This window comes from Oncorhynchus mykiss, chromosome 27 (genome assembly GCF_057628025.1).
Source record: "Oncorhynchus mykiss isolate SJ-2025 chromosome 27, ASM5762802v1, whole genome shotgun sequence".
Lineage (NCBI taxonomy): Eukaryota > Metazoa > Chordata > Actinopteri > Salmoniformes > Salmonidae > Oncorhynchus > Oncorhynchus mykiss.
The window spans coordinates 11,083,154-11,109,649 of record NC_143048.1 but is presented as its reverse complement, the minus strand read 5'-3'; the positions used below and the strand labels follow the sequence as shown (position 1 = coordinate 11,109,649).

Here is a 26,496-nt window from a genome sequence, read left to right as displayed (position 1 = left end):
TTATTTTAAGAAGGTGACATGTCAGAATAATAGTAGAGAGAATGATTTATTTAGGCTTTTATTTCATTCATTATATTCCCAGTGGGTCAGAAGTTTACATGCACTCAATTAGTATTTGGTAGCATTGCCTTTAAATTGTTTAACTTGGGTCATACATTTCCGGTAGCCTTTCACAAGCTTCCCATAATAAGATGGGTGAATTTTGGCCCATTCCTCCTGACAGAGCTGGTGTAACTGAGTCAAGTAAGTAGGCCTCCTTGTTCACACACTCTTTTTCAGTTCTGCCCACAAATTTTCTACAGGATTGAGGTCAGGGCTTTGTGATGGCCACTCCAATACTTTGACTTTGTTGTCCTTAAGTCATTTTGCCACAACTTTGGAAGTATGCTTGGGGTCATTGTCCATTTGGAAGACCATTTGCAACCAAGCTTTAACTTCCTGACTGATGTCTTGAAATTTTGCTTCAATATATCCACATCATTTTCCTCCCTCATGATACCATCTATTTTGTGAAGTGCACCAGTCCCCACTGCAGCAAAGCACCCCCCACAACATGATGCTGCCACCCCCGTGCTTCACGGTTGGGATGGTGTTCTTTGGCTTGCAAGCCTCCCCCTTTTTCCTTCAAACATAACGATGGTCATTATGACCGAACAGTTGTATTTTTGTTTCACCAGACCAGAGGACATTTCTCCAAAAAGTACGATATTTGTCCCCATGTGCAGTTGAAAACCGTAGTCTGGATTTTTTTATGATGGTTTTGGAGCAGTGGCTTCTTCCTTGCTGAGCGGCCTTTCAGGTTATGTCGATATACAGTGGGGCAAAAAAGTATTTAGTCAGCCACCAATTGTGCAAGTTCTCCCACTTAAAAAGATGAGAGAGGCCTGTAATTGTCATCATACGTACACTTCAACTATGACAGACAAAATAAGAAAGAACATCCAGAAAATCACATTGTATGATTTTTAATGAATTTATTTGCAAATTATGGTGGAAAATAAGTATTTGGTCAATAACAAAAGTTTATCTCAATACTTTGTTATATACCCTTTGTTGGCAATGACAGAGGTCAAAAGTTTTCTGTAAGTCTTCACAAGGTTTTCACACACTGTTGCTGGTATTTCGGCCCATTCCTCCATGCAGATCTCCTCTAGAGCAGTGATGTTTTGGGGCTGTTGCTGGGCAACACAGACTTTCAACTCCCTCCAAAGATTTTCTATGTGGTTGAGATCTGGAGACAGGCTAGGCCACTCCAGGACATTGAAATGCTTCTTACGAAGCCACTCCTTCATTGCCCGGGCGGTGTGTTTGGGATCATTGTCATGCTGAAAGACCCAGCCACGTTTCATCTACAATGCCCTTGCTGATGGAAGGAGGTTTTCACTCAAAATCTCACGATACATGGCCCCATTCATTCTTTCCTTTACACGGATCAGTCGTCCTGGTCCCTTTGCAGAAAAACAGCCCCAAAGCATGACGTTTCCACCCCCATGCTTCACAGTAGGTATGGTGTTCTTTGGATGCAACTCAGCATTCTTTGTCCTCCAAACACGACGAGTTGAGTTTTTACCAAAAAGTTATATTGTTGTTTCATCTGACCATTTGACATTCTCCCAATCGTCTTCTGGATCATCCAAATGCGCTCTAGCAAACTTCAGACGGGCCTGGACATGCACTGGCTTAAGCAGGGGGACACGTCTGGCACTGCAGGATTTGAGTCCCTGGCGGCGTAGTGTGTTCCTGATGGTAGGCTTTGTTACTTTGGTCCCAGCTCTCTGCAGGTCATTCACTAGGTCCCCCCCGTGTGGTTCTGGGATTTTTGCTCACCGTTCTTGTGATCATTTTGACACCACGGGGTGAGATCTTGCGTGGAGCCCCAGATCGAGGGAGATTATCAGTGGTCTTGTATGTCTTCCATTTCCTAATAATTGCTCCCACAGTTGATTTTCTTCAAACCAAGCTGCTTACCTATTGCAGATTCAGTCTTCCCAGCCTGGTGCAGGTCTACAATTTTGTTTTTGGTGTCCTTTGACAGCTCTTTGGTCTTGGCCATAGTGGAGTTTGGAGTGTGACTGTTTGAGGTTGTGGACAGGTGTCTTTTATACTGATAACAAGTTCAAACAGGTGCCATTAATACAGGTCTTAAAGAAGAAGTTACAGGTCTGTGAGAGCCAGAAATCTTGCTTGTTTGTAGGTGACCAAATACTTATTTTCCACCATAATTTGCAAATAAATTCATTAAAAATCCTACAATGTAATTTTCTGGATTTTTTTTCTCATTTTGCCTGTCATAGTTGAAGTGTACCTATGATAAATTACAGGCCTCTCTCATCTTTTTAAGTGGGAGAACTTTCACAATTGGTGGCTGACTAAATACTTTTTTGTCCCACTGTAGGACTCGTTTTACTGTGGACATAGATACTTTTGTACCTGTTTCCTCCAGCATCTTCACAAGGTCCTTTGCTGTTGTTCTGGGATTGATTTGCACTTTTTTGCACCAAAGTACGTTCATCTCTAGGAGACAGAACATGTCTCCTTCCTGAGCAGTATGACGACTGTGTGGTCCCATGGTGTTTATACTTGCGTACTATTGTTTGTGCAGATGAATGTGGTACCTTCAGGCGTTTGGAAATTGCTCCCAAGGATGGACCAGACTTGTTGAGGTCTACAATTTTTTTTCTGTGGTCTTGGCTGATTTCTTTTGATTTTCTCATGATGTCAAGCAAAGAGGCACTGAGTTTGATGGTAGGCCTTGAAATACATCCACAGGTACACCTCCAATTGACTCAAATTATGTCAATAAGCTTATCAGAAGCTTCTAAAGCCATGACATAATTTTCTGGAATTTTCCAAGCTGTTTAAAGGTACAGTCAACTTAGTGTATGTAAACTTCTGACCAACTGGAATTGTGATACAGTGAATTTTAAGTGAAATAATCTGTCTGTAAACAATTGCTGGAAAAATGACTTGTGTCATGCACAAAGTAGATGTCCTAACCAACTTACCAAAACTATAGTTTGTTAACATGACATTTGTGGAGTGGTTGAAAAACGAGTTTTAATGACTCCAACCTAAGTGTATGTAAACTTCCGACTTCAACTGTAGATAGCTTCACAGAGGAAGACTGTTAATTCTGACACCTGCAACTCAGCCACAGCATGAGGTTTTCAGGCTATTTTGAAGGTCAAACTGTGATGCCTACAGTATGGCTCTTCTGTTCGTTGTGGCAGATGGGGAGAAACATCAGGATCAAGCCTTTTTTGTAAATTCCTAGTAAAGAAGAGCTCATTCTCTGCAATGTGAAAATTCTGCTGAAGGAGAATATGGTAGGCCTAATATATTTGAGCTACATACAGTACCAAAAGGTGAGAAGTACAAAAGGTGAGGTTTTACAAGATGGTACAAACAGATTGTAGGGTAGAACATGGAACAAATAGGAATAATTGACAAACCATTGTCAATTTCCTGTTAATCAATAAAAGTGAAAAGTGCTGACTTGACACCCTCTGTAATAAACATTTAGCACCGTTAGTTCTGAACTCTCACCTTATGAGAGACAAACATGTTTGCTTGTTTACAGGCTTCAACACTCAATCTTGTTGCTCACCCCTCTTGCTCAAAGTCTAAAAATACCCCGATTCATTAGGATTAAAAAAGTGAGTGGGAAAATACAGATGCCTTTAGGCAGCTAAAATTCCATCACTCCATTTCAAGTTCACCACCTCTCTTAAAACCTAACAAATGGCATAGGCATTGGAAAAGTACAGAGTACAGACACAGATAATTGTATTTGCAATGATGTTGCCTATTACATTTGAGGAGATCAGAATGACATTTCCCCATACCAGTCACACATAGAACAGCGGTCTGCCAAGAAAGGGGATTGGTAAACAGGAGACGATATGAAGCTGGTCTAAAACTTCAGTCAGAGTAGGATAACAGCTGCAGAGAGTAGCATTAGGCCTAGCGCGAACAGCAGACCGCTGCCAGGAGAACTGTCTACCTATAAGCTACCTAGACTATTGCCTTGATTCCATATGAAATGATCTACTAGATAGGTCTACTAAAATATAACAACACTGCCATAGATTATGGGTTAATGAACCAAAACTGCTTTCATGCTGCCACAGCTACTTCTTTAGCCTTTGGGCTTTCGAAATGTCTTCCTCTGTAATTGCGCTTCTGATCTAGAAGGAATCTGACGTTAAAATTCACATGTCCTACCAAAAGCATTGCTGGCTGTGACGTGACTCATGCTCATCTGAGCTAAATTGTACCGGACTAACTTTATTAAAAGCCGTGAGCATTGCGTCTGTTTCTGTAATGTATGTGTCGTCTACGACCACATTCTGTTTATGGTGTCTAAGTCTGTAAGTTGTTATGTCTGATATTTGTCTGAAACATTTGTTCCCCCTACAACTGCTGTCTTGTCTGAACCAGGACTCTTTTGAAACATAGATTTGATCTCAATGAGACTAACCTTGATAAATAAAGGTTCAATAAAATATTCAAAACATGAATGTGAGTCAAGAGGAGAGGTATATTGTTGTACATACTGGGTTTCATTGAGGTGATGTGTAGGCTAAATGGGAAAGAGAGAGAGAGAGCAGTATGTCCTCGGCTCAGTCTTGTGACCTAGCATGTGTACACAACAAACAGCCAAGGAACACATTCCATTACTCACCAGGCTGAGCATGTGTGTGTGTGTAAAACAATCCCACCTTGAGGGGAGATGCAAGAAAACACAGAGCCTAAAGGATAGCAAACTACAAAACACGACAAAGAAATCAATTTTTGTATTTTGACTTCTGAGATAAAGACCTGGTTAGCTAGGCAAATCATTACACATTTGATCAATGAACATCTGCCAACCACATTTCCTAGATAAGGGCATGTCAAGGAGATTCAATTGTTTAAGTAAACACCCAAATTGGTCAGCACAACCAAAAGGAAAGTAATACCATGGTTCAGCATAAAGCTAGGCTACATTTCAAAGTTCTGAAACTAGGCTAAACCCAACAGTCACTCAAATACAGAACACAACATTAATGGAAAGGACTTTGTGTTTCTGTTGATATTTAGGCTACTCATCATTCTGCGGGCACTGACTGGAACGGAAAGGAGGAAAACGCTCTGAATGGTCATCGTTGCACTTAAAATACCAACATCAAAAGGCCTGCTGTTCTCAGTGCCAAGTAGAGTACAGAGATACAGTTTGGCTACACACTGAACTGTTTGAATCCACTCCCCAAGGCTTTAAATTCAACAGCCAACCAGATGTTGACGTTGAGCAGTGTGAATGTTAGGCTACTGTTTGACATCATGGGCAGCTTGCTGAGTGGTAGACCTATTTCTCACGATCCCGCCCTCTAAACTCCTCGGAATTAATACAATGCCTAATGAGTTCTGGGTAATTGTTTTCCAGAGGGCTCAGTATTAAAGCTCTCACACAGACCAGACTGGCGTTACATTTTCAGCAAAGCATTATGCTACTGTATCGGACTGAACAAGGTGGCCAGACTTAGGCTAAAGCAACCAAGAGACAAACGACAGACAAATTTCCCCCACGTGTGATAGGCTGGCATCACTTATGCAGAGTTGCGGACACATAATGGGAAGCCGGGGGTCTCATCTGACAGGAGTTGTACAATGGTTCTGAAAGTGTGTTAGTACCTGTTGTAAGGACCTGGCCACTTATTCAGCCACCCAAAACTCCTCCTAGCCCTCTCAGGTAAAGGGAAAAGGGTTGCTGTGCGGACTATAGAACACAGTAGGCCTATGTAACTCAAACTTAGCGCTAAGGGTGATAGAGAAGTAGCCTAAAAGCTAGGTTTTTAAAGCCCAGGCTTTTCCACCCCAGACTATAGAACAGTATGAAGACAGAACAGTAGGCTGTGCATGAAGGTGTAGCACTACACAGCGTTATTATTACTGTGTCCAGGACTGTGCCAGCCAGCTCGCCCCGGGTCAAGAGATAGGATGATGGAGTTGACTTTACTGCCAGGGCTATTTCTAGGACCACTGCCACGAGGGAGTTTAGAGTTAGATTCCACCACACCAGTGATTTGGCATTGAAAATTAGTTTATGGGATTTGGTGAAAATAACGGAGGTATTATTCTCAGTGCCACTTCTAATGTCGATGCCATTGTTCGTTGTAACTAGGAGCTGTGTATTGGGGTTGTATTATGCTCCAAATGGAAGAAAACTAACTGAATTAGGGAGGGAGTACCTGAACTTGACCGATAAGAAACGCTCATTTTATTTTTTTCCGTTGCAGAACATTTTGCTATAGTGTGCCTTAATGAATACAACCCAGGGCACTGGGTAGTGTGCAACAGCTGGAGCAGGCAGCACTGAGCTTTAGGATTAAACCATTTGCCGGGCCGTGCCTGGCTATATGACATAAAATGGCATGATGTGAGATCAGGATGGCGTCACAAAACTGGAAATTCCTTCACAATGTTTTCCCATGGTTCGTCGGTCAATCAGCTTTGTGAGGCTGAACACAAATCCCACGCAGTAGGCTTATGTGGATCGACTCCCAAGGACGCGCAGTATAATAGGCATGGAGGCCTATTTTACAATGCCGCTTGCTAACAGTCACAGGAGGTGGCACCCAATCACTCGTCATCCTACCCACTTCTGACGCTCTTAATTAGGAACGGTTTCAGTTGACTAGGCATCATCACAGCCGAATACATCGAGTTTACCTTTGAATTTGCTTTTGTCACTTTAAGATTAGACTACTGCACTGCTCTACTCTCCGGCTAACTGGATAAGGCACTAAAACTTCCGCTAGTGCAAAATGCAGCTGCTAGAATCGTGACTAGAACCCCAAACTTTGATCTTACAGTATTATTCCTGTGCTAGCCTCTCTACTGTCTTCCTATTAAGGCTAGGGCTGATCTCAAGGTTTGACTGTTAACCTACAAAGCATTGTATGGACTTGCTTGTACTTATCTCTCTAATTTGGTCCTGCCGTACATACCTACACGTATGCTACGGTCAATAAGATTTCTTATTGCTCCTAGAATTTCTAAGCAAACAGCTGGAGGCAGGGCTTTCCCCTTTAGAGCTCCTCTTTTATGGAATGGTCTGCCGATCCATGTGAGAGACGCAGATTCAGTCTCAACCTATAAGTCTTTACTGAAGACTCTTCTCTTCAGCAGGTCCTACGATTGAGTGTAGTCTGGCCCAAGGGTGCAAAGGTGAACAGCAAGGCAATGGAGTGACGAACCACCCTACTCTCCACTAGGAATCTTATTACGGGGGCTGAGCCACTATTTTGCTCGCACTCTCCCATTCCGTCGCTACCAGAGCGCATCTTGTCATGCCAGGCTTTTTTCGCTATTCTCAATTCCCTTGGGTGGGTTGAGTTATTGATGTAATCATCCGGTCCGGTTTTGCGACCCCTCAGGCTCGTGCGGTGGGGAGAGATCTTTGTGGGCTATACTCAGCCTTGTCTCAGGGTAGTAAGTCAATTGTCTGTTGATATCACTTAAAGGGCGACTGCCCTTTGTGATTTGGCCTCGTTTTTAGATTTGTTTCATTAAGAAATGGTAGTGGCCATGACTGAATTCAAACGTGAGTTTGAAATTATTTTGCCAATTGGCTTTAGCCAGCTGGTGTGCGACTGTGGCAAAGTTGGTTTGACATTGGATAGCCTATCTCCCGGGGATAGTTAAGGACCGTCAATAAATTACACAATGTAAATTAGACAATTTCATGTTTCACACCTTTTATTTTTTTCATTAAATGCTTTCAATATTTGTATATGAATTTTTACAATTTATCATTGGTTTAAGGTTTTTAGGTCATTGAAATTTGGAGATATTGGAATTTTAACATATTGTTCCATGTACATTGTGTAATTTACCAATGGTCCAAATTATCCCCCATAGGCAGCTGCAGTCCAAATCTATGATTACTTGTGTGCTGCAAGCTGTGGGCATGTGGGCAGGATTGTAACAAACCCAACCCATTAAAGTTGTGATGCAGTCACGACCACAATTCTCACAGAACTCTAAAATGATCTTATTTTCACTTTGTAGTACATTTTGACAGTAGAATAAATGTTGGACTCACATTGATGCCACATGGGCTGTTCTCTGAGAAGTTGGTGTTTAGGGGCAGTTGCTCTTTAAGTGGTGTGGGGGCTTGCTTTGGCAAAGTGGGTAGGTTTATCCTGCATGGTTGGCCAGGGGTAACTTTGAACGGGGCTACAGTGTCCTCCGACATTCCCTGTCTCGGTCCCCAGTATCTATGCTGCAATAAGCCAGAATTATTGCCACCCTTGATAAAGATGAGCAAGAAATACAGTATAAAATTAATAATACAAATACTGAACTATATTGTATTCTCCAAAAATGTATATTATTTTATACTAATACAATTGCTAAGAGAAAGAGATTTTGTTAACAAGTAACAAATCTAAAAATGATAGGCGTCCAAATGATTGGCACCCCTGTTTTCAATACTCTAGCACCCTTTCCTTGCGAGGATAACGACACTGAGCCTTTTTCTAAAATGTTTTATGACATTGAAAGAACACATTGGGAAGGATCTTAGACCATTCTACCATACATGATCTTTCCAGATCCTTGATATCCTTTGTCTGCGCTTATGGACGGCCCTCTTCAATTCAAATCACAGGTTTTCAATGGGGGCTGAGATGGTCATTGCAAAATGTTGATTTTGTGGTCTATTAACCGTTTAGTTGTGGAATTTGATGTGTGCTTGGGGTTATTGTCTTGCTGGAAGATCCACTTGCGGCCAAGTTTCAGCCTCCTGGCTGAGGACACCAGAGTTTTGGCTAAAATGTCCTGCTACTTTGTAGAGTTCATGATGCTGTTAACCTTAACAAGGGAAAAGGGCTTTATAAAATACAATTGATTGATTGATATCATTAGCTCGGTTTCCCTTTAATTGGCGACAGATTTTCATGTGAATATTCAAAATGTTCCCACAATAGATGTTTTCATCAAACTGTGCGTGATGACGTAGTGCACATGAAAATAACTTTTGCAGTTAAATTCCTATGTACCGAATACAAATTGCATTTTAAACTCTACCAATGGTTTTGTCACAAAAACTGTTGTGTTATATTATAGCAAATGTGCCCACTCTGGTTTTGGCACCTGCACTCTAGCCAGCAGCTCGCAGATCAAGTGCGGGAGGCTAGCCTACATTATGATGAGATTATCTTGGATAAGAGCGAGATCATTTGATATTTGTCAAATGGCAGCCATGCATCGATCATCATGTCACCTGTCACCAGAATAAGACCCTCAGTATTTATTGGAAAGGAGTATCAAGATCATCACCACGCACTTTCACCACCCTGTGGAAAGTTCATCAACAAAGTTCATTTGTAGCCTAACAAACTGCATGCTTTCCCGAGTCATAGTGGGAAGACCACACAACATGCCATCACGTGACCCAAAACCTGTGTTTGAATACCCATACTATCAAATCAAATCATTATTTGTCACATGCGCCAAATACAGTGGAATGCTTACTTACAAGCCCTTAACCAACATTTTCTTTAAAAGTAAGAGATCAGAAAAAGGAATAATTAAAGAGCAGCAGTAAATAACAATAGCGGGGAAAAGAGTCAATGTGTCAATGTGCGGAGGCACCAGTGTCGAGGTAATTGAGGTAAGCTTGGTCCCGGTGATGTATTGGGCTGTACGTACTACCTTCTGTAGTGCCTTGCGGTTGGAGGCCGAGCAGTTGCCATACCAGGCAGTGATGCAACCCGTCAGGATGCTCTCGATGGTGCAGCTGTAAAATCTTTTGAGGATCTGAGGACCCATGCCAAATCTTTTCAGTCTCTGAGGGGGAACAGGTTTTGTCATGCCCTCTTCACAACTGTCTTGGTGTGCTTGGACCATGTTAGTCTGTTGGTGATGTGGACGCCAAGGAACTTGAAGCTCTCAAACTGCTCCACTACAGCCTCGTAGATGAGAATGGGGGCGTGCTCGGTCCTCCTTTTCCTGTAGTCCACAATCATCTTCTTTGTCTTGATCACGTTGAGGGAGAGGTTATTTTCCTTGCACCACACAGTCAGGTCTCTGACCTCCTCCCTATAGGCTGTCTCATCGTTGTCGTTGATCAGGCCTACCACTGTTGTGTCATCAGCAAACTTAATGATGGTGTTGGAGTCGTGCCTGGCCATGCAGTCATGAGTGAACAGTGAGTACAGGAGGGGACTGAGCACACACCCCTGAGGAGCCCCCGTGTTGAGGATCAGTGTGGCGGATGTGTTGTTACCTACCCTTACCACCTGGGGGCGGCACGTTAGGAAGTCCAGGATCCAGTTGTAGAGGAAGGTGTTTAGTCCCAGGGTCCTTAGCTTAGTGGAGCTTTGAGGGCACTATGGTGCTGAACACTGAGCTGTAGTCAATGAATAGCATTCTCACATAGGTGTTCCTTTTGTCCAGGTGGGAAAGGGCAGAGTGGAGTGCAATAGAGATTGACTCATCTGTGGATCTGTTGGTGCGATATACAAATTGGAGTGGGTCTAGGGTTTCTGGGATAATGGTGTTGATGTGAGCCATGACCAGCCTTTCAAAGCATTTCATGGCTACAGACGTGCTACGGGTCGGTACTCATTTATGCAGGTTACCTTAGTGTTCTTGGGCACAGGGACTATGGTGGTCTGCTTGAAACATGTTGGTATTACAGACTCAGACAGGGAGAGGTTGAAAATGTCAATGAAGACACTTGCCAGTTGGTCAGCGCATACCAGTACACGTCCTGGTAATCCGTCTGGCCCAATGGCCTTGTGAATGTTGACCTGTTTAAAGGTCTTACTCACGTTTGCTGCGCAGAGTGTGATCACACAGTCATCCAGAACAGCTGATGCTCTCATGCATGTTTCAGTGTTACTTGCCTCGAAGCGAGCATAGAAGTTATTTAGCTCTTCTGGTGGGCTCGTGTCACTGGGCAGCTCTTGGCTATGCTTCCCTTCGTAGTCTGCAATAGTTTACAAACCCTGCCACATCCGACGAGCGTCGGAGCTGGTGTAGTACGATTCGATCTTATTCGTGTATTGACGCTTTGCGTGTTTGATGGTTCGGAGGGCATAGCAGGATTTCTTATAAGCTTTCGGGTTAGAGTACCGCTCCTTGAAAGCGGCAGCTCTACAGTTTAGCTCAATGCGAATGTTGCCTGTAATCCATGGCTTCTGGTTGGGGTATGTACGTACAGTCACTGTGGGGACGACGTCCTCAATGCACTTATTGATAAAGCCAGTGACTGATGTGGTGTTCTCCTCAATGCCCTCGTAAGAATCCCGGAATATATTCCAGTCTGTGCTAGCAAAACAGTCATGTAGTTTAGCATCTGCATCATCTGACCACTACCTTATAGACTGAGTCACTGGTGCTTCCTTCATTAATGTTTACTTGTAAGCAGGAATCATGAGGATAGAGTTATGGTCAGATTTACCAAATGGAGGGCGAGGGAGAGCTTTGTACGTGTCTCTGTGTGTGGAGTAAAAGTGATCTCAAATTTATTTCCCTCTGGTTGCACATTTAACATGCTGATAGAAATTAGGTAAAACTGATTTAAGTTTCCCTGCATTAAAGTCCCCGGCCATTAAAGTCCCCGGCCACTAGGAGAGCCGCCACTGGATGAGCGTGTTCCTGTTTACTTATAGCGGAATACAGCTCATTGAGTGCGGTTTTAGTGCCAACCTAGGTCTGTGGTGGTATGTAGACAATATGTAGACAATTTAATTACGCTTTTTTTGCCAACGTTTACTGACGTCGGCCATATTCAACGGGTGTTGAGCGCTCGTAAATGAATTATTCTGTGCTCTGGCACACTCAGACGAGAGTCCTCTGAAATTGGAGTAGCTAGCCAGAGCGAATTTACGAAAGCACCCGAATATCCATTGAGAACGCACAAAGACAATACCATTTAGCTAAGCTAATAATGACGGCAATAATCAAGTCAATAAACGTTGGGTAGTTAGTTAGACAGCCTATCGTTAATACACTGGCAAGTTTGAAGTATAAGTAACATTAGGTAGCTAGTTAACAACATGCCAGTACATACTGCTGTAATGATATGCTATGTGGTTCTTTTGGACAAAGTACAGTTGAAGTCGGAAGTTTACATACACTTAGGTTGGAGTCATTAAAACTTGTTTTTCAACCACTCCACAAATTTCTTGTTAACAAACTATAGTTTTGGCAAGTTGGTTAGGATATCTACGTTGTGCATGACACAAGTAATTTTTCCCAAAATTGTTTACAGACAGATTATTTCACTTATAATTCACTGTATCACAATTCCAGTGGGTCAGAAGTTTACATGCACTAAGTTGACTGTGCCTTTAAACAACTTGGAAAATTCCAGAAAATTATGTCATGGCTTTAGAAGCTTCTGATAGGCTAATTGACATCATTTTTATTTATTTATTTTATTTCACCTTTATTTAACCAGGTGGGCAAGTTGAGAACAAGTTCTAATTTACAATTGCGACCTGGCCAAGATAAAGCAAAGCAGTTCGACACATACAACAACACAGAGTTACACATGGAGTAAAACAAACATACAGTAGAAAAATAAGTCTATATACAATGTGAGCAAATGAGGTGAGATAAGGGAGGTAAAGGCAAAAGAAAAGGCCATGGTGGCGAAGTAAATACAATATAGCAAGTAAAACACTGAAATGGTAGATTTGCAGTGGAAGAATGTGCAAAGTAGAGATATAAATAATGGGGTGCAAAGGAGCAAAATAAATAAATAAATACAGTAGGGGGAGAGGTAGTTGTTTGGGCTAAATTATAGATGTGCTATGTACAGGTGCAGTAATCTGTGAGCTGCTCTGACAGCTGGTGCTTAAAGCTAGTGAGGGAGATGTGCTTCCAGTTTCAGAGATTTGTGTAGTTCGTTCCAGTCATTGGCAGCAGAGAACTGGAAGGAGATGCAACCAAAGGAAGAATTGGTTTTGGGGGTGACCAGAGAGATATACCTGCTGGAGCGCGTGCTACAGGTGGGTGTTGCTATGGAGACCAGTGAGTTGAGATAAGGGGGGACTTTACCTGGCAGGGTCTTGTAGAGGACCTGGAGCCAGTGGGTTTGGCGACGATTATGAAGCGAGGGCCAGCCAACGAGAGCATACAGGTCGCAGTGGTGGGTAGTATATGGGGCTTTGGTGACAAAACGGATGGCACTGTGATAGACTGCATCCAATTTATTGAATAGGGTATTGGAGGCTATTTTGTAAATGACATCTCCGCCTTGGTGAACCAGGCGAGGCAATCATTTGAGAAACCAAGGCTATCGAGTCTGCCGATGAGGATGTGGTGATGCCTTGGCCAGGTCAATGAATATGGCTGCACAGTATTGTTTCTTATCAATGGCAGTTAAGATATCGCTTAGGTCCTCGTTTAGGATCATGAGTCAATTGGAGGTGTACCTGTGGATGTATTTCAAGGCCTACCTTCAAACTCAGTGCCTCTTTGCTTGACATCATGGGAAAATCAAAAGATTGCTGCTGCTCCAGTTTCAACTGTTCTGCCTGCGGCTATGGAACCCTGACCTGTTCACCGGACGTGCTACCTGTCCCTACCTGCTGTTTTCAACTCTCTAGAGACAGCAGGAGCGGTAGAATTACTTTCAATGATCGGCTATGAAAAGCCAACTGACATTTACTCCTGAGGTGACCTGTTGCACACTCGACAACTACTCTGATTATTATTATTTGACCATGCTAGTCATTTATGAACATTTGAACATCTTGGCCATGTTCTGTTATAATCTCCACCCGGCACGGCCAGAAGAGGACTGGCCACCCCTCATAGCCTGGTTCCTCTCTAGGTTTCTTCCTAGGTTTTGGCCTTTCTAGGGAGTTTTTCCTATCCACCGTGCTTCTACACCTGCATTGGTTGCTGTTTGGGGTTTTAGGCTGGGTTTCTGTACAGCACTGATATATCAGCTGATTTAAGAAGGGCTACATAAATACATTTGATTTGAAATCTGACAAGAAGTATAAGAAGTATAAACACCATGGGACCAAGCAGTCGTCATACCGCTCAGGAAGGAGACACGTTCTGTCTCCTAGAGATGAATGTACTTTGGTGCGAAAAGTGCAAATCAATCCCAGAACAACAGCAAAGGACCTTGTGAAGATGCTGGAGGAAACAGGTACAAAAGTATCCACAATAAAACGAGTACTATATCGACATAACCTGAAAGGCTGCTCAGCAAGGAAGAAGCCACTGCTCCAAAACCGCCATAAAGAAACAGACTACGGTTTGCAACTGCATATGGGGACAAAGATCGTACTTTTTCGAGAAATGTCCTCTAGTCTAATGAAACAAAAATAGAACTGTTTGGCCATAATGACCATTGTTATGTTTGGAGGAAGCTTGCAAGCCGAAGAACACCATCCCAACCGTGTAGCACGGGGCAGCATCATGTTGTGGGGGTGCTGTGGGGGTGCTGTTGTGGGGGTGCTTTGTTGTGGGGGTGCTTTGCTGCAGGAGGGACTGGTGCACTTCACAAAATAGATGGCACCATGAGGAAGGGAAATTATGTAGATATATTGAGGCAACATCTCAAAACATCAGTCAGGAAGTTAAAGTTTGGTCGCAAATGGGTCTTCCAAATGAACATTGACCCCAAGCATACTTCCAAAGTTGTGGCAAAATGGCTTAAGGGCAAGAAAGTCAAGGTATTGGAGTGGCCATCACAAAGCCCTGACCTCAATCCTATAGAAAATTTGTGGGCAGAACTGAAAAAGCATGTGCGAACAACCCTGACTCAGTTACACCAGCTCTGTCAGGAGGAATGGGCCAAAATTCACCCATCTTATTATGGGAAGCTTGTGAAAGGCTACCGGAAATGTATGACCCAAGTTAAACAATTTAAAGGCAATGCTACCAAATACTAATTGCCTGCATCTGACCCACTGGGAATATAATGAATGAAATAAAAGCTGAAATAAATCATTCTCTCTACTATTATTCTGACATTTCACATTCTTAAAATAAAGTGGTGATCCTAACTGACCTAAGACAGGGAGTTTTTACTAGGATTAAATGTCAGGAAATTTGAAAAACTGAGATAAAATGTATTTGGCTAAGGTATATGTAAACTTCCGACTTCAAAACTGTAGCTAACAAATTGTCAGCCAATATAACGTGTAAGGTAACTTATTTGAAAAGTCATTACTTTTTTACATTGCTCAACTTCGACTACATATTTTCCGCCATTTTCTTCAAATCTGAAAACGGTGTGAAGCCACGCCCATTTCCTGAAGAATTGCATTATGCCATAAAGTACGGAAATAGTGTCCTCTCCGTGTATACTTCATATTTTGGTGAATTTAGTACGACATCTGGGAACTTTTGGCTTACTAACTATATCCATACTATGACCAATAAGAATACAATATACTCAATTCACGTCACAAATAGTACAGTTAGTGTGGTTAGTATGAGTATTCAAACACAGCTCAAGTTTACTTCGATATGGTGCTTATTATATCAATATGTGCGCATAAAGATGTGTCCACCTTCATTTCTCGCATCATTAATTTTAAAGACAAAAAGATCCCACCACGTCGAGCGAACAAATTGTTTATCAACAATTATTAAATTGTACTGGAATGTCCTGTTTCTATCAGCCCTGTCGTGACTTTTGTCATGCATCAGGTAATTAATGGATGGAAACCTGGTTAAAGTAAGCAGCTAGGCCAGTTGTCTTTTGATGCTTGTGTAAAACACAACATCTTGTTAATCAATGAGAGAGAGGTGAATAATTAGATGTCTTTGAGAGTGGGCAGGGAGGGGCCGAAAATCAGTCTTCCTAGAATGATCAATACACCAGTGTACTTGACCTACACAACCTCTCTTCTTCCATCCTGACCTTCCAGCACTCAGCCTGGGAGAGAGCTGCTCTGATGAGGAGCTGCTGGTCCTACTGGTCTCACTGAGTCATAATCCAACACATTCCTCAAAACATGACTCCATAAAAACTCCTCCTAACCATTGGACTGGATGAGCTGACAGAACATTGTGACTCAGCCAACAGGGATGCCTGACAGAACATTGTGACTCAGCCAACAGGGATGAGCTGACAGAACATTGTTACTCAGCCAACAGGGATGCCTGACAGTCAGGATGAAGATTCAGCGCAGATATTTATTTATGCTAACCTTTATTTAACCAGGAAAGACCCTTGCGGTTAGAAACCTCCTTTGGCAAGTTGATCTTCTAGAGTGGGGTGAACTTTCAGCCCATATCTCCTAAATCAAACCCACATACAGCGCAATCACAGTTATACATGACCCCCTAGCCCTTACTTCACCTGCTCTGGCTACTCTCCTGTCATAGTAAGGGGATTTATTGTATAAACTCCCTTCTCTAAACCAGTCCGGGTGGAACATTATGAGAATTAGGAAGGATAATTAAAATGACTTGATGAGAACATTCGAGCACAGGGCTCACGAAATCCTCTCGTGACATTAATTACAAAATCTGAACCTCTTGGTCCAATAGGCAACCCAGTTCCACTGTTCCAAGTCCAGGAGATTCATTCCCTCATTGATTGATAACTGTTAATTACGGAGACGATTCCATACAACCTTTGAGTGGCTTCAGTAAACAGGCTGACGGTTGTTTGCCACCATTTGTTTCACAACCAGCCAAGTCGACAAGGCTGTTTTGTTGTTGTTACTTTCGCAAACATCTATCACAAGCATCAGGCTCAGGCAGGCAAAGAGGCTGTTGATGTGCTGTAATGAAACTCTTCAGTGAAGGATGCATTGAGGCTAACGGTTGTCTGCCTGAGCCTGATGCTCAGGTGATAGATGATAGATGATGTTTGCGAAAGTAACAACAACAAAACAGCCTTGTCAAAGAGATCGCTTTGTCAGCAATCAGGGCTAATCCCGTAACTGGGTTAATTCACACTCTGCTCTCTAAGGAGAGGGAGAGGAGGATAGCCAGGCCAGCCACCTCCGCAGATGTCATTACTCTCCATGCGAGGCCTCCTGAGTACTTGAGGCGTCACTACAGACCCGGATTTGATCCCGGGCTGTGTCGCAGCCGTCCGCAACCGGGAGACCCATGAGACGGCGCACAATTGGCCCTGCGCCCGGGCCGCTACAGGAGTCGCTAGTGGGCGATGAGACAAGGATATCCCTGCCGGCCACACCCTCCCTAACCCGGACGACGCTAGGCCAAATGGGCCTCCAGGTCGCAGCCGGCTGCGACAGAGCCTGGGCTCGAACCCAGAGTCTCTGCAGCCTTAGACCACTGCGCCACCCGGGAGGCCTATCCTGACTTTCAAGGCCTGAATTGCTTTGCCTTGCTTTTCTGGTTGGCTGGCAAGTTTCATCATCCAATTATTACAGATCTACGGGAGTGCAAGTCTCACCATGGCACGAACCGTGGCGATACGTTGGCACATAAGAATTATTAGAATATGGCAAATATTTGTAAATTATTGCATTCTATCCATGCTGGCTTTTGCGGTCTACCTGAGACATGATAGGGGGGATGTCATACAGGCTGTCGACAATTTATAAAATGCGCAATTTGCCTAAACGGGTCATTTTTTGTTGTTGGTATGACATCATTACATCCAGCTGTTTTTAACGACACACGATAGTTAAATAAATCTATTTTATCTAAAAAAAAAAATTAAATCACTGGACAAGTTCATGGAAACATAGCTAGTGACACACAGACAGACACACAGCCTGTTTGTCTAGCCTGGTCCCACTGCCTTGCCAACTCCTATGGTCATTGTCACGTCAAACATGCAGGACCCATAGGAGTTGGCAATACAGCAAAAACAGATCTGGGACCAGGCTATAGCTACGGACTCACTGAGGAACTTCCTGATTCATCATCATAGAGAGAAATTGAATTTCTGAGGACCTTATGGGAGCTATGGCAACAGGAATGTTTACAATCTTACATATAGGGGCTTGGAGATTTTGTTAAGCATGTTCTTGTCTCTGTGAGATTCATTTCCTTTCTTATAGGAAATAGACCTAATATAGCTAGCTGACATAGATGCATTTTCTAATTCAATACTGTACGAATGAATGAATACTGTGACAATTGTGTAATGCCTATTTTATACTGTGTAGTGAGTGACAGTGTTCCCCAACACAGGATCTTAGTACTGTATAGTAACTGTGCAGAGCATCTGTACTGACCATGAGTGCCCCCACATGGTGTCAGTCTGCCATGTCAGTGGCCTGAGAGGCTAAATCTAAGATCACAGCAAAACAGTTGAGCAAACAGAAGAACACTGGTCTTACCAGGGAGTCCCTGGTGGGGGAGCTGGATCGTCCATTGCTGCTGCTGTCGCTCCTCTCATAGGAGGAGGTGAAGCGGCTACCACCACCGCTCTTTAGGCTGCTGCTGCTCAAGGCCTCCTGCGTGGCGCTGTGGGACAAGCCATAACTGGAGCTCTGCAGGCTGCTGTTGTAGGAGTCGGCCACATCGCTGGCCCTGCTCCGGTAACCCCTCAGGGCGCTGGAGGAGGAGCAGGAGGGGGACGTGGGCTCGGTGAGGCCCAGGGACGACAGGTCCCGCGTCAGGTCACTCTGGCTTGACGACCTCCGGCGGCTGAGAGAGATGCTGGAGGCCCCGGGCGACGAGGAGAGGTAGCTGGAGCGGCTGGGCGTGGTGGACGAGGAGTAGCTGCTGTAGCCAGTGTAACCGGAGCCGCCGCTCAGGCCCGACGAGCCATAGGTCTTCACCGGGGTGCGGCTCAGGCTCTCGCTTCGCCGGCTGCTGCTGCTCAGGAGGTCAGTGCGGGGGATGGGCCGGCCCCGGTCAAGCTCCGAGGAGGTGCTGTAGTTGCGGGCGCGGCTGGCGGCGCTGCTCAGGTAGCTGGAGGAGGAGTAGCCCGAGGAGGAGGCAGCGTTGCTCCTGTAGGAGGGCAGCCTGTCCCGGTCGGAGGTGTAGGAGCTGAGGGAGGAGGGCGTCAGGGAGGAGCCATAAGAGCTATAGGCACTGGTATAGGAGGAGCCGGTGTAACGCTTGGCGGTGGTGGAGACGCGAGACATGCTGGGTTCTCAGCCACGGGTGATGCAGTGGAAGACCGCATCGACTACAAGACAAGAGAAAGAACAGAAATCAGTTTGTTTCTATTTTCAGACTGTGAGCGGGAAAAACTTCATTTCCAAAAATGAAAACTTATTTAGCAACATTTGAATCTTTATAACCACCAAATTTAATTGTATATTTTATATCATATCGGTTCCATCTTAGTTTTTATGGGTTAGTCTTGTCTGATCCCGAGAGAGGTAGGATGCCAAAGGTCACTAGGGCATCATCCAACTCTTAACATACGGGTGCACTATTTATCAACGGGCTGAATACACTATACCATGGCTCATTGCTCGAGCCTGAGGTTTTACTCGTGTACAGGATACAGATATTTGACAAGCAACGTTATGTGACCCTCATTGGAACACATTACACAATATCAACTGTGTCATCAGTATTCATCCTGAAGTAGAACCCTGAAACACTGTTTACGCAACCAACTGGAACGTCATGTTTGATAATATGATGTACTGTCGTATCGTTGGGTTGCACAACATTGTTGCCGGCTGAACGCGCCCCCTGGGAATCCTGTAATGGGAGAAGCACCTAAGCGAAGCACCCGAATGTTTCTGGTGGCACAGTCTGTTCCTGAGGAGAGACAGGCAGTGCAGCGTCTGAATAAATAAAAGTATCTGGTGTTGTCGATCCGTGTTGGGTTCAGTGGGGGAGGCTTCTCTCTCTTTCATATATATATATATATATATATATATATATATATATATATAAATAATTCAGCATATGGATCTGGAATAGGCAGAGCACTGGAGCCAGGCCAAGACATACAGCTTTGTGCCGCTAGCTAGACCCAGCCGGAATACTACTGCTAGGTTAGCTTAGCTAGGCCATGCCCAACCGAACCTTGCTTAGGTTCTTACCAAAACCCCACTGTGGGTACAAGAGGCCTCTGCTTATGCACCCTACCATTTCGCCTATATCCTGCGCAAAGATGGCTGGACTGTAAAGGTACACAGCTGATAAACATGGGCCAGTATCTCAAGTCAATATACTGTAGTCTGCATCACTATTGTTTTGTCCCCCCCCCCCCCCCTAAATAAAACAGCAGTACTATAACACCCCTAGGTCCTAGAGTACGCAGACATAATGTAGCTTGTTTGTGATTCCCTGTTTTCGCTGGGATGAATGTTTTCAAGTCAACCTCTCTTAGTGTGTTGTTTAAATAGGCAGAGAACAGGTGATAACAAACATCGAACACTACCTCCATCACACTACCAAACAACAGCGACAGTGCCAGTTTGCACTACAAGGCAAACCTGGCCATGTCTATCTAAATGTACAAACCCGAGAGAGTGCTTGTACTTGTAATCCCTGACTCCTACTCCCACCCATTCCTAATTGCCCTCATTATAAACATACACATCGTTTAGGCTGCTGCAGGTGTCTCGTCCCAAAAAATGAGGGCCTTGACTGAGACAAGTTCAGGCTAGCCTGGCGGCGTCACTTCAAATGGGAAAACGCAAACAACATCCATGGGGAATACAGCCTAAATGGACATGGGATTTGTAAGATGGCGGTAGCACAGCACTATTATGTTATTCATTTCTCAAACCAAAAACACACAAATATGCTAGTTGCCCTGCGTTTCAGCCTCCCCAAAGGCTCTGTTAAACGGGGGTTTCCATGACTACATGGCAACAAGCACCATTTGACTGCCACACAATCTCAGTGTCAAAACAGGAAAGCAGGTGTTGCACTGATCCCATTGACTTCCTGATTCCCTTACCCTGCAGAAATACAAAGCTATAGCTATAGCCTAGGGTCCAGTAGATGGGAGTCTACTTGAGCATACAGAAAGGGCAGATAGATTGAAAAGACTTATAGGCCTAATCCAAGTTTATTGCCGAAGAGGATATATTTCTGTTACCATCTTTACCTGTAAAATCCAGTAATTCCCAAGCAGGTGTAGGCTATATAATTGAATAGGGCCTAAACTCTGAAACCTCACAATGAGCCACTCTTTCCCACAGTCTGTCCATTCCTACTTCTCCCACTTATCACAGTGTAACTGTGTACTTTTGATCTCTCAGAGAGAATGCCTAGCGTGTGCAAAGCTGTCATCAAGGCAAAGGACGGCTACTCAATCATCTTTTTTGGTTACTACTTGATTCCATATGTGTTATTTCATAGTTTTGATGTCTTCACTATGATTCGACAAATGTAGGAAATAGTAAAAATAAAGAAAAACCCTTGAATGAGTAGGTGTGTCCAGATGTTTGAATGAATATATATATATATATATATATATACACACACAGTGGGGCAAAAAAGTATTTAGTCAGCCAACAATTGTGCAAGTTCCCCCACTTAAAAAGATGATAGAGGCCTATAATTTTCATCATAGGTACACTTCAACTATGACAGACAAAATGAGAAAAAAAATCCAGAAAATCACATTGTAGGATTTTTAATGAATTTATTTGCAAATTATAGTGGAAAATAAGTATTTGGTCACCTACAAACAAGCAAGATTTCTGGCTCTCACAGACCTGTAACTTCTTCTTTAAGAGGCTCCCCTGTCCTCCACTCGTTACCTGTATTAATGGCACCTGTTTGAACTTGTTATCAGTATAAAAGACACCTGTCCACAACCTCAAACAGTTACACTCCAAACTCCACTATGGCCAAGTCCAAAGAGCTGTCAAAGGACACCAGAAACAAAATTGTAGACCTGCACCAGGCTGGGAAGACTGAATCTGCAATAGGTAAGCAGCTTGGTTTGAAGAAATCAACTGTGGGAGCAATTATTAGGAAATGGAAGACATACAAGACCACTGATAATCTCCCTCGATCTGGGGCTCCACGCAAGATCTCACCCCGTGGGGGTCAAAATGGTCACAAGAACGGTGAGCAAAAATCCCAGAACCACACGGGGGGACCTAGTGAATGACCTGCAGAGACCTGGGACCAAAGTAACAAAGCCTACCATCAGGAACACACTACGCCGCCAGGGACTCAAATCCTGCAGTGCCAGACGTGTCCCCCTGCTTAAGCCAGTACATGTCCAGGCCCGTCTGAAGTTTGCTAGAGAGAATTTGGATGATCCAGAAGAAGATTGGGAGAATGTCAGATGAAACCAAAATATAACTTTTTGGTAAAAACTCAACTCGTCGTGTTTGGAGGACAAAGAATGCTGAGTTGCATCCAAAAAACACCATACCTACTGTGAAGCATGGGGGTGGAAACATCATGCTTTGGGGCTGTTTTTCTGCAAAGGGACCAGGACGACTGATCCGTGTAAAGGAAAGAATGAATGGGGCCATGTATTGTGAGATTTTGAGTGAAAACCTCCTTCCATCAGCAAGGGCATTGAAGATGAAACGTGGCTGGGTCTTTCAGCATGACAATGATCCCAAACACACCGCCCGGGCAATGAAGGAGTGGCTTCGTAAGAAGCATTTCAATGTCCTGGAGTGGCCTAGCCTGTCTCCAGATCTCAACCCCATAGAAAATCTTTGGAGGGAGTTGAAAGTCTGTGTTGCCCAGCAACAGCCCCAAAACATCACTGAGGAGATCTGCATGGAGGAATGGGCCAAAATACCAGCAACAGTGTGTGGAAACCTTGTGAAGACTTACAGAAAACTTTTGACCTCTGTCATTGCCAACAAAGGGTATATAACAAAGTATTGAGATAAACTTTTGTTATTGACCAAATACTTATTTTCCACCATAATTTGCAAATAAATTCATTAAAAATCCTACAATGTTATTTTCTGGATTTTTTTTCTCATTTTGTCTGTCATAGTTGAAGTGTACCTATGATGAAAATTACAGACCTCTCATCTTTTTAAGTGGGAGAACTTGCACAATTGGTGGCTGACTAAATACTTTTTTGCCCCACTGTATATATATATATATTTGGTCATCTTACAAAACCAAATGCTATTGGGAATACTGTTGGAAATCAGAGCACGTAATGTACCCTGTTGCCTGGATCTTAGGGGGGAGCTATATTTACCCTGAAATGTGAGCAGATAAGAGACTAGCGTCTGTGAGGTGCCTCACTGACGCCAAAGCCCTAACTCGGCCCACCGTCAATCGCAGCAAACTGTCCATGCCAACTTAGTCTACATCACAACTCTATGCACAAAAAAAATTAAAAAATGGATTCAACGTACAATTGTAAGGCAACCAGCTGCAATAGGATTGTGAGTTTGCTCAACATTTGGGCATATAGCTGAACCAGCATACATTCTGAATTTGAAGTGTATGTTCACTCAATTTTTTATTTTGGGTTGAGCAAACATACAATTCAGCTTGAGAATTTATTCTACCATATTTGCATATTTCCCAGTGTTAAATTAAATTCTTTATGACAATACAATACAAATATCAAATTTGAGAAAAGTTAACAAGTGCTGTTTATCTCATTTCAACCAGCGTTGTAAACATTGAAATTAGGGTAAAACTTCAACTTAAATACATTGACTTAACATGTTGCTACATCAATATAATTTCAACATAATCACCAGAACTATGTATACGTTGAAATTTCTGACAAATCTTTTTCATCCTATATTCAATTGATTGGTTGAAACGATGTTGAATTTCATATTTGATTAGACATATTTCATGTGACCTTTTTCTCAGCATTGATAGTAAAATGGTTTGTTTGAATCCACATCATTGTTTCAATGTCACGCTATAGCAACCTAAATAAAGATTGAAATAAAACGTGAAGCCGCAGTCCAACATCTACTGGTATATATGAGGGGTAATGCATTTCAGTGAGAACTAGTCTACCATCCAGATGCTCAGCTGAGCTATCATGCCAACACATTTAGACATTGATCAGCTTCCATACTCATTTACGTAGACTACCTAAATAACATTGAAAAGTTGAAAGGTTACTCCTACAGGACACCCAGAGATTACTATAATTCCCCCCCCCCTCAAAGTAAGAAAAGCTATTCAAGAATGAGCTACATTTAAAAACAAAATGCACTCAACAACACATTGGGATCTAAAATCCATGATATAGTGATACCGGATCATTCCCCTGTATCATGCTTAATTACACCAACAGAAAATACGCTTAGTGACAGAATATGAAGAATGAACAGAGCGCACCTTCAAGACCCGAAATGTATTAAATACATAAACAAAAAAAATAAAGACCTTTACCATTACAAATGTAGACATAGAGGACAGAGAATAGCCAACACGAGTTGGGAGGCTTTAAAGCCGTGCATTAGGGGAATGATAATCTCTTACTCGGCAAAAGTTAAATCTGAGTTAGAAATCACTATCTTAAAAAAATACCATTAAAAAAATCTTTACATGGTAAAGAAAATACAATTTCTGAACTTAAGCAGGCTTATGATCTTTTACTTTTGAAGAGAGCCCACAACTCAAATAAAGCACACCATTTAATGGCAAACAAACCTGGTAAACACCTCGCAGCCCTCACAAAACGAATACACGGCAAACCAGTTATCATTTTGAAAGATAAGGATACAAATGCTTTAATTAGAAAAAAACAACACTATTAATAACAATTTGAAAAGCTTCTTTGAAAATCTATATCAATCAGAATGGAATAACAGTTGAACTGATCCTCCTTAGACTCGATAACCATGAAGCAACTTTCAGCAGATAAAAAAAGAATCACAAAAAATTGAAATCACCCCCCCCCCCCCACCCCAAAAAAATGACACTGTAAAAGTGTATTATCAATATCATACATTTGGTATCCTATTTATAGGGCTAATGGTAACTAGTTCTAAACTTCCAAAGATCCAATCAGCCATGGATGAATGAAAGTACCTAGCTACATGTTGAAATCATGGTGTCCTTTGTTGGGCAGATCAGATGTTAATGTAGCCTACATCAACCCAACCTCACCCCAAATTTACTTTCACATACAGCTTGTGTAAGAATTAGTGCTTAACTGACTTGCCTAGTTAAATAAAGGTCACATGTAAGAAAAGTTAGTTACTTTCAACGCTATTTAGGTAGTCAATGCAAATGAGTATGGAAGCTGATCAATGTATAATTGTGTTGACGTCATAGCTCAGCTGACAATAGCGCCGCTTATTCCAAAAGCCAAGCAGGGTACATAGAGGTCGGCATCTGGATGGTGAACAAGTTCACACTGAAGTGCAATACCCCTCATATACCAGTAGGAGTCCCTGTTCAGGAAGAAATCGTTGGACTGTGTCTTTACATTTTATTTCAATGTAAGTCTTCATTTGATAATTTAGTTGATTCAAACATACCATTTGACTATCAACATTGAAACAAGGTAAAATAAAATATGTCTAATCTAATCTAAAATTCAACATAATCTCAACCACCCAATATACACTGAGCGTACAAAACAGTATGAACACCTGCTCTTTCCATGAAATAGACTGACCAGGTGAAAGCTATGATCCTTTATTGATGTCAATTGTTAAATCCACTTCAATCTGTGTAGCTGAAGGGGAGGAGACAGGTTAAAGAAGGATTTTCAAGCCTTGAGACATCGACTGTGTATCTGTGCCATTCCGAGTGTGAATGGAAAAGACAAAAGATTTAAGTGCCTTTGAACGGGGTATGGTAGTAGGTACCAGACGCATCAGTTTGTGTCAAGAACTGCAACGCTGCTGGGTGTTTCACACTCAACAGTTTCCAGTGTGTATCAATAATGGTCCACTACCCAAAGGACATCTAACCATCTTGACACAACTGTGGGAAACATTGGAGTTAACATGGGCGAGCAATCCTGTGGATCGCTTTCAACACCTTGTCGGGTCCATTGCAACTCAATATTAGGAAGGTGTTCTTAATGTTTTGTACACTCAGTGTACTATATATTGAATACAAGGATGAAAAATATATTTTAGGTTTCTATGTGAAATTTTCAACACAATTTCAATGTATACATAGTTCTGATAATTACGTTGAAATTATATTGATGCAACAACCGGTTAGTCAGGTTAAGTCAATATATTTAAATGTAAGTTTTACCCTAATATCAATGTTTACAACGCTGGTTGAAATGAGATGAAAACAGTACAGTAGTTATTCAAAAATGTTCATATCCAATGTATTTTCTATGTTGATTCCATGTCACAATACATTGACCAATTACATTGAAACAACATTGCTTCAACCCATGTTTGCCCAGTGGCAACTTAATGCAGTGGTCTGGAACTTCTGTTTTACATGCCACATGTCACATTATTATTGAAGCTTTTAATCGCCCGCAACCTGCATTGAGAATGACTGCCAGGGTAGGGTAAACTGATTATTGAGACTCCCTAAATCATATAAACTCGAACAGTAACAAAAAAGTCAAATTCCTAACAGATTGGATAAGTTTATAAAAATGTATGTTATTTATGTTTGTGTTGCATAAGATTACTAAACCAATCAATGTAGACACAAAAATACAGGTATTGAAATAAA

The 26,496-nt window shown here is 42.6% G+C and overlaps 1 protein-coding gene across 4 annotated transcripts in view; it reads right to left on the bottom strand.

The window, feature by feature from the left end:
• usp2a (ubiquitin specific peptidase 2a) overlaps nucleotides 1-26,496 on the bottom strand; it is a 40,828-nt gene that overhangs the window by 10,433 nt on the left and 3,899 nt on the right. For all 4 annotated transcript variants that reach the window (XM_021587541.3, XM_090224444.1, XM_021587540.3 and 1 more), the window contains exon 3: nucleotides 18,294-19,090. In XM_021587541.3, the coding sequence (XP_021443216.1) occupies nucleotides 18,294-19,046 (753 nt within the window). In that variant the 5' untranslated portion in view covers nucleotides 19,047-19,090. The remainder of the gene's footprint in view (nucleotides 1-18,293; nucleotides 19,091-26,496) is intronic.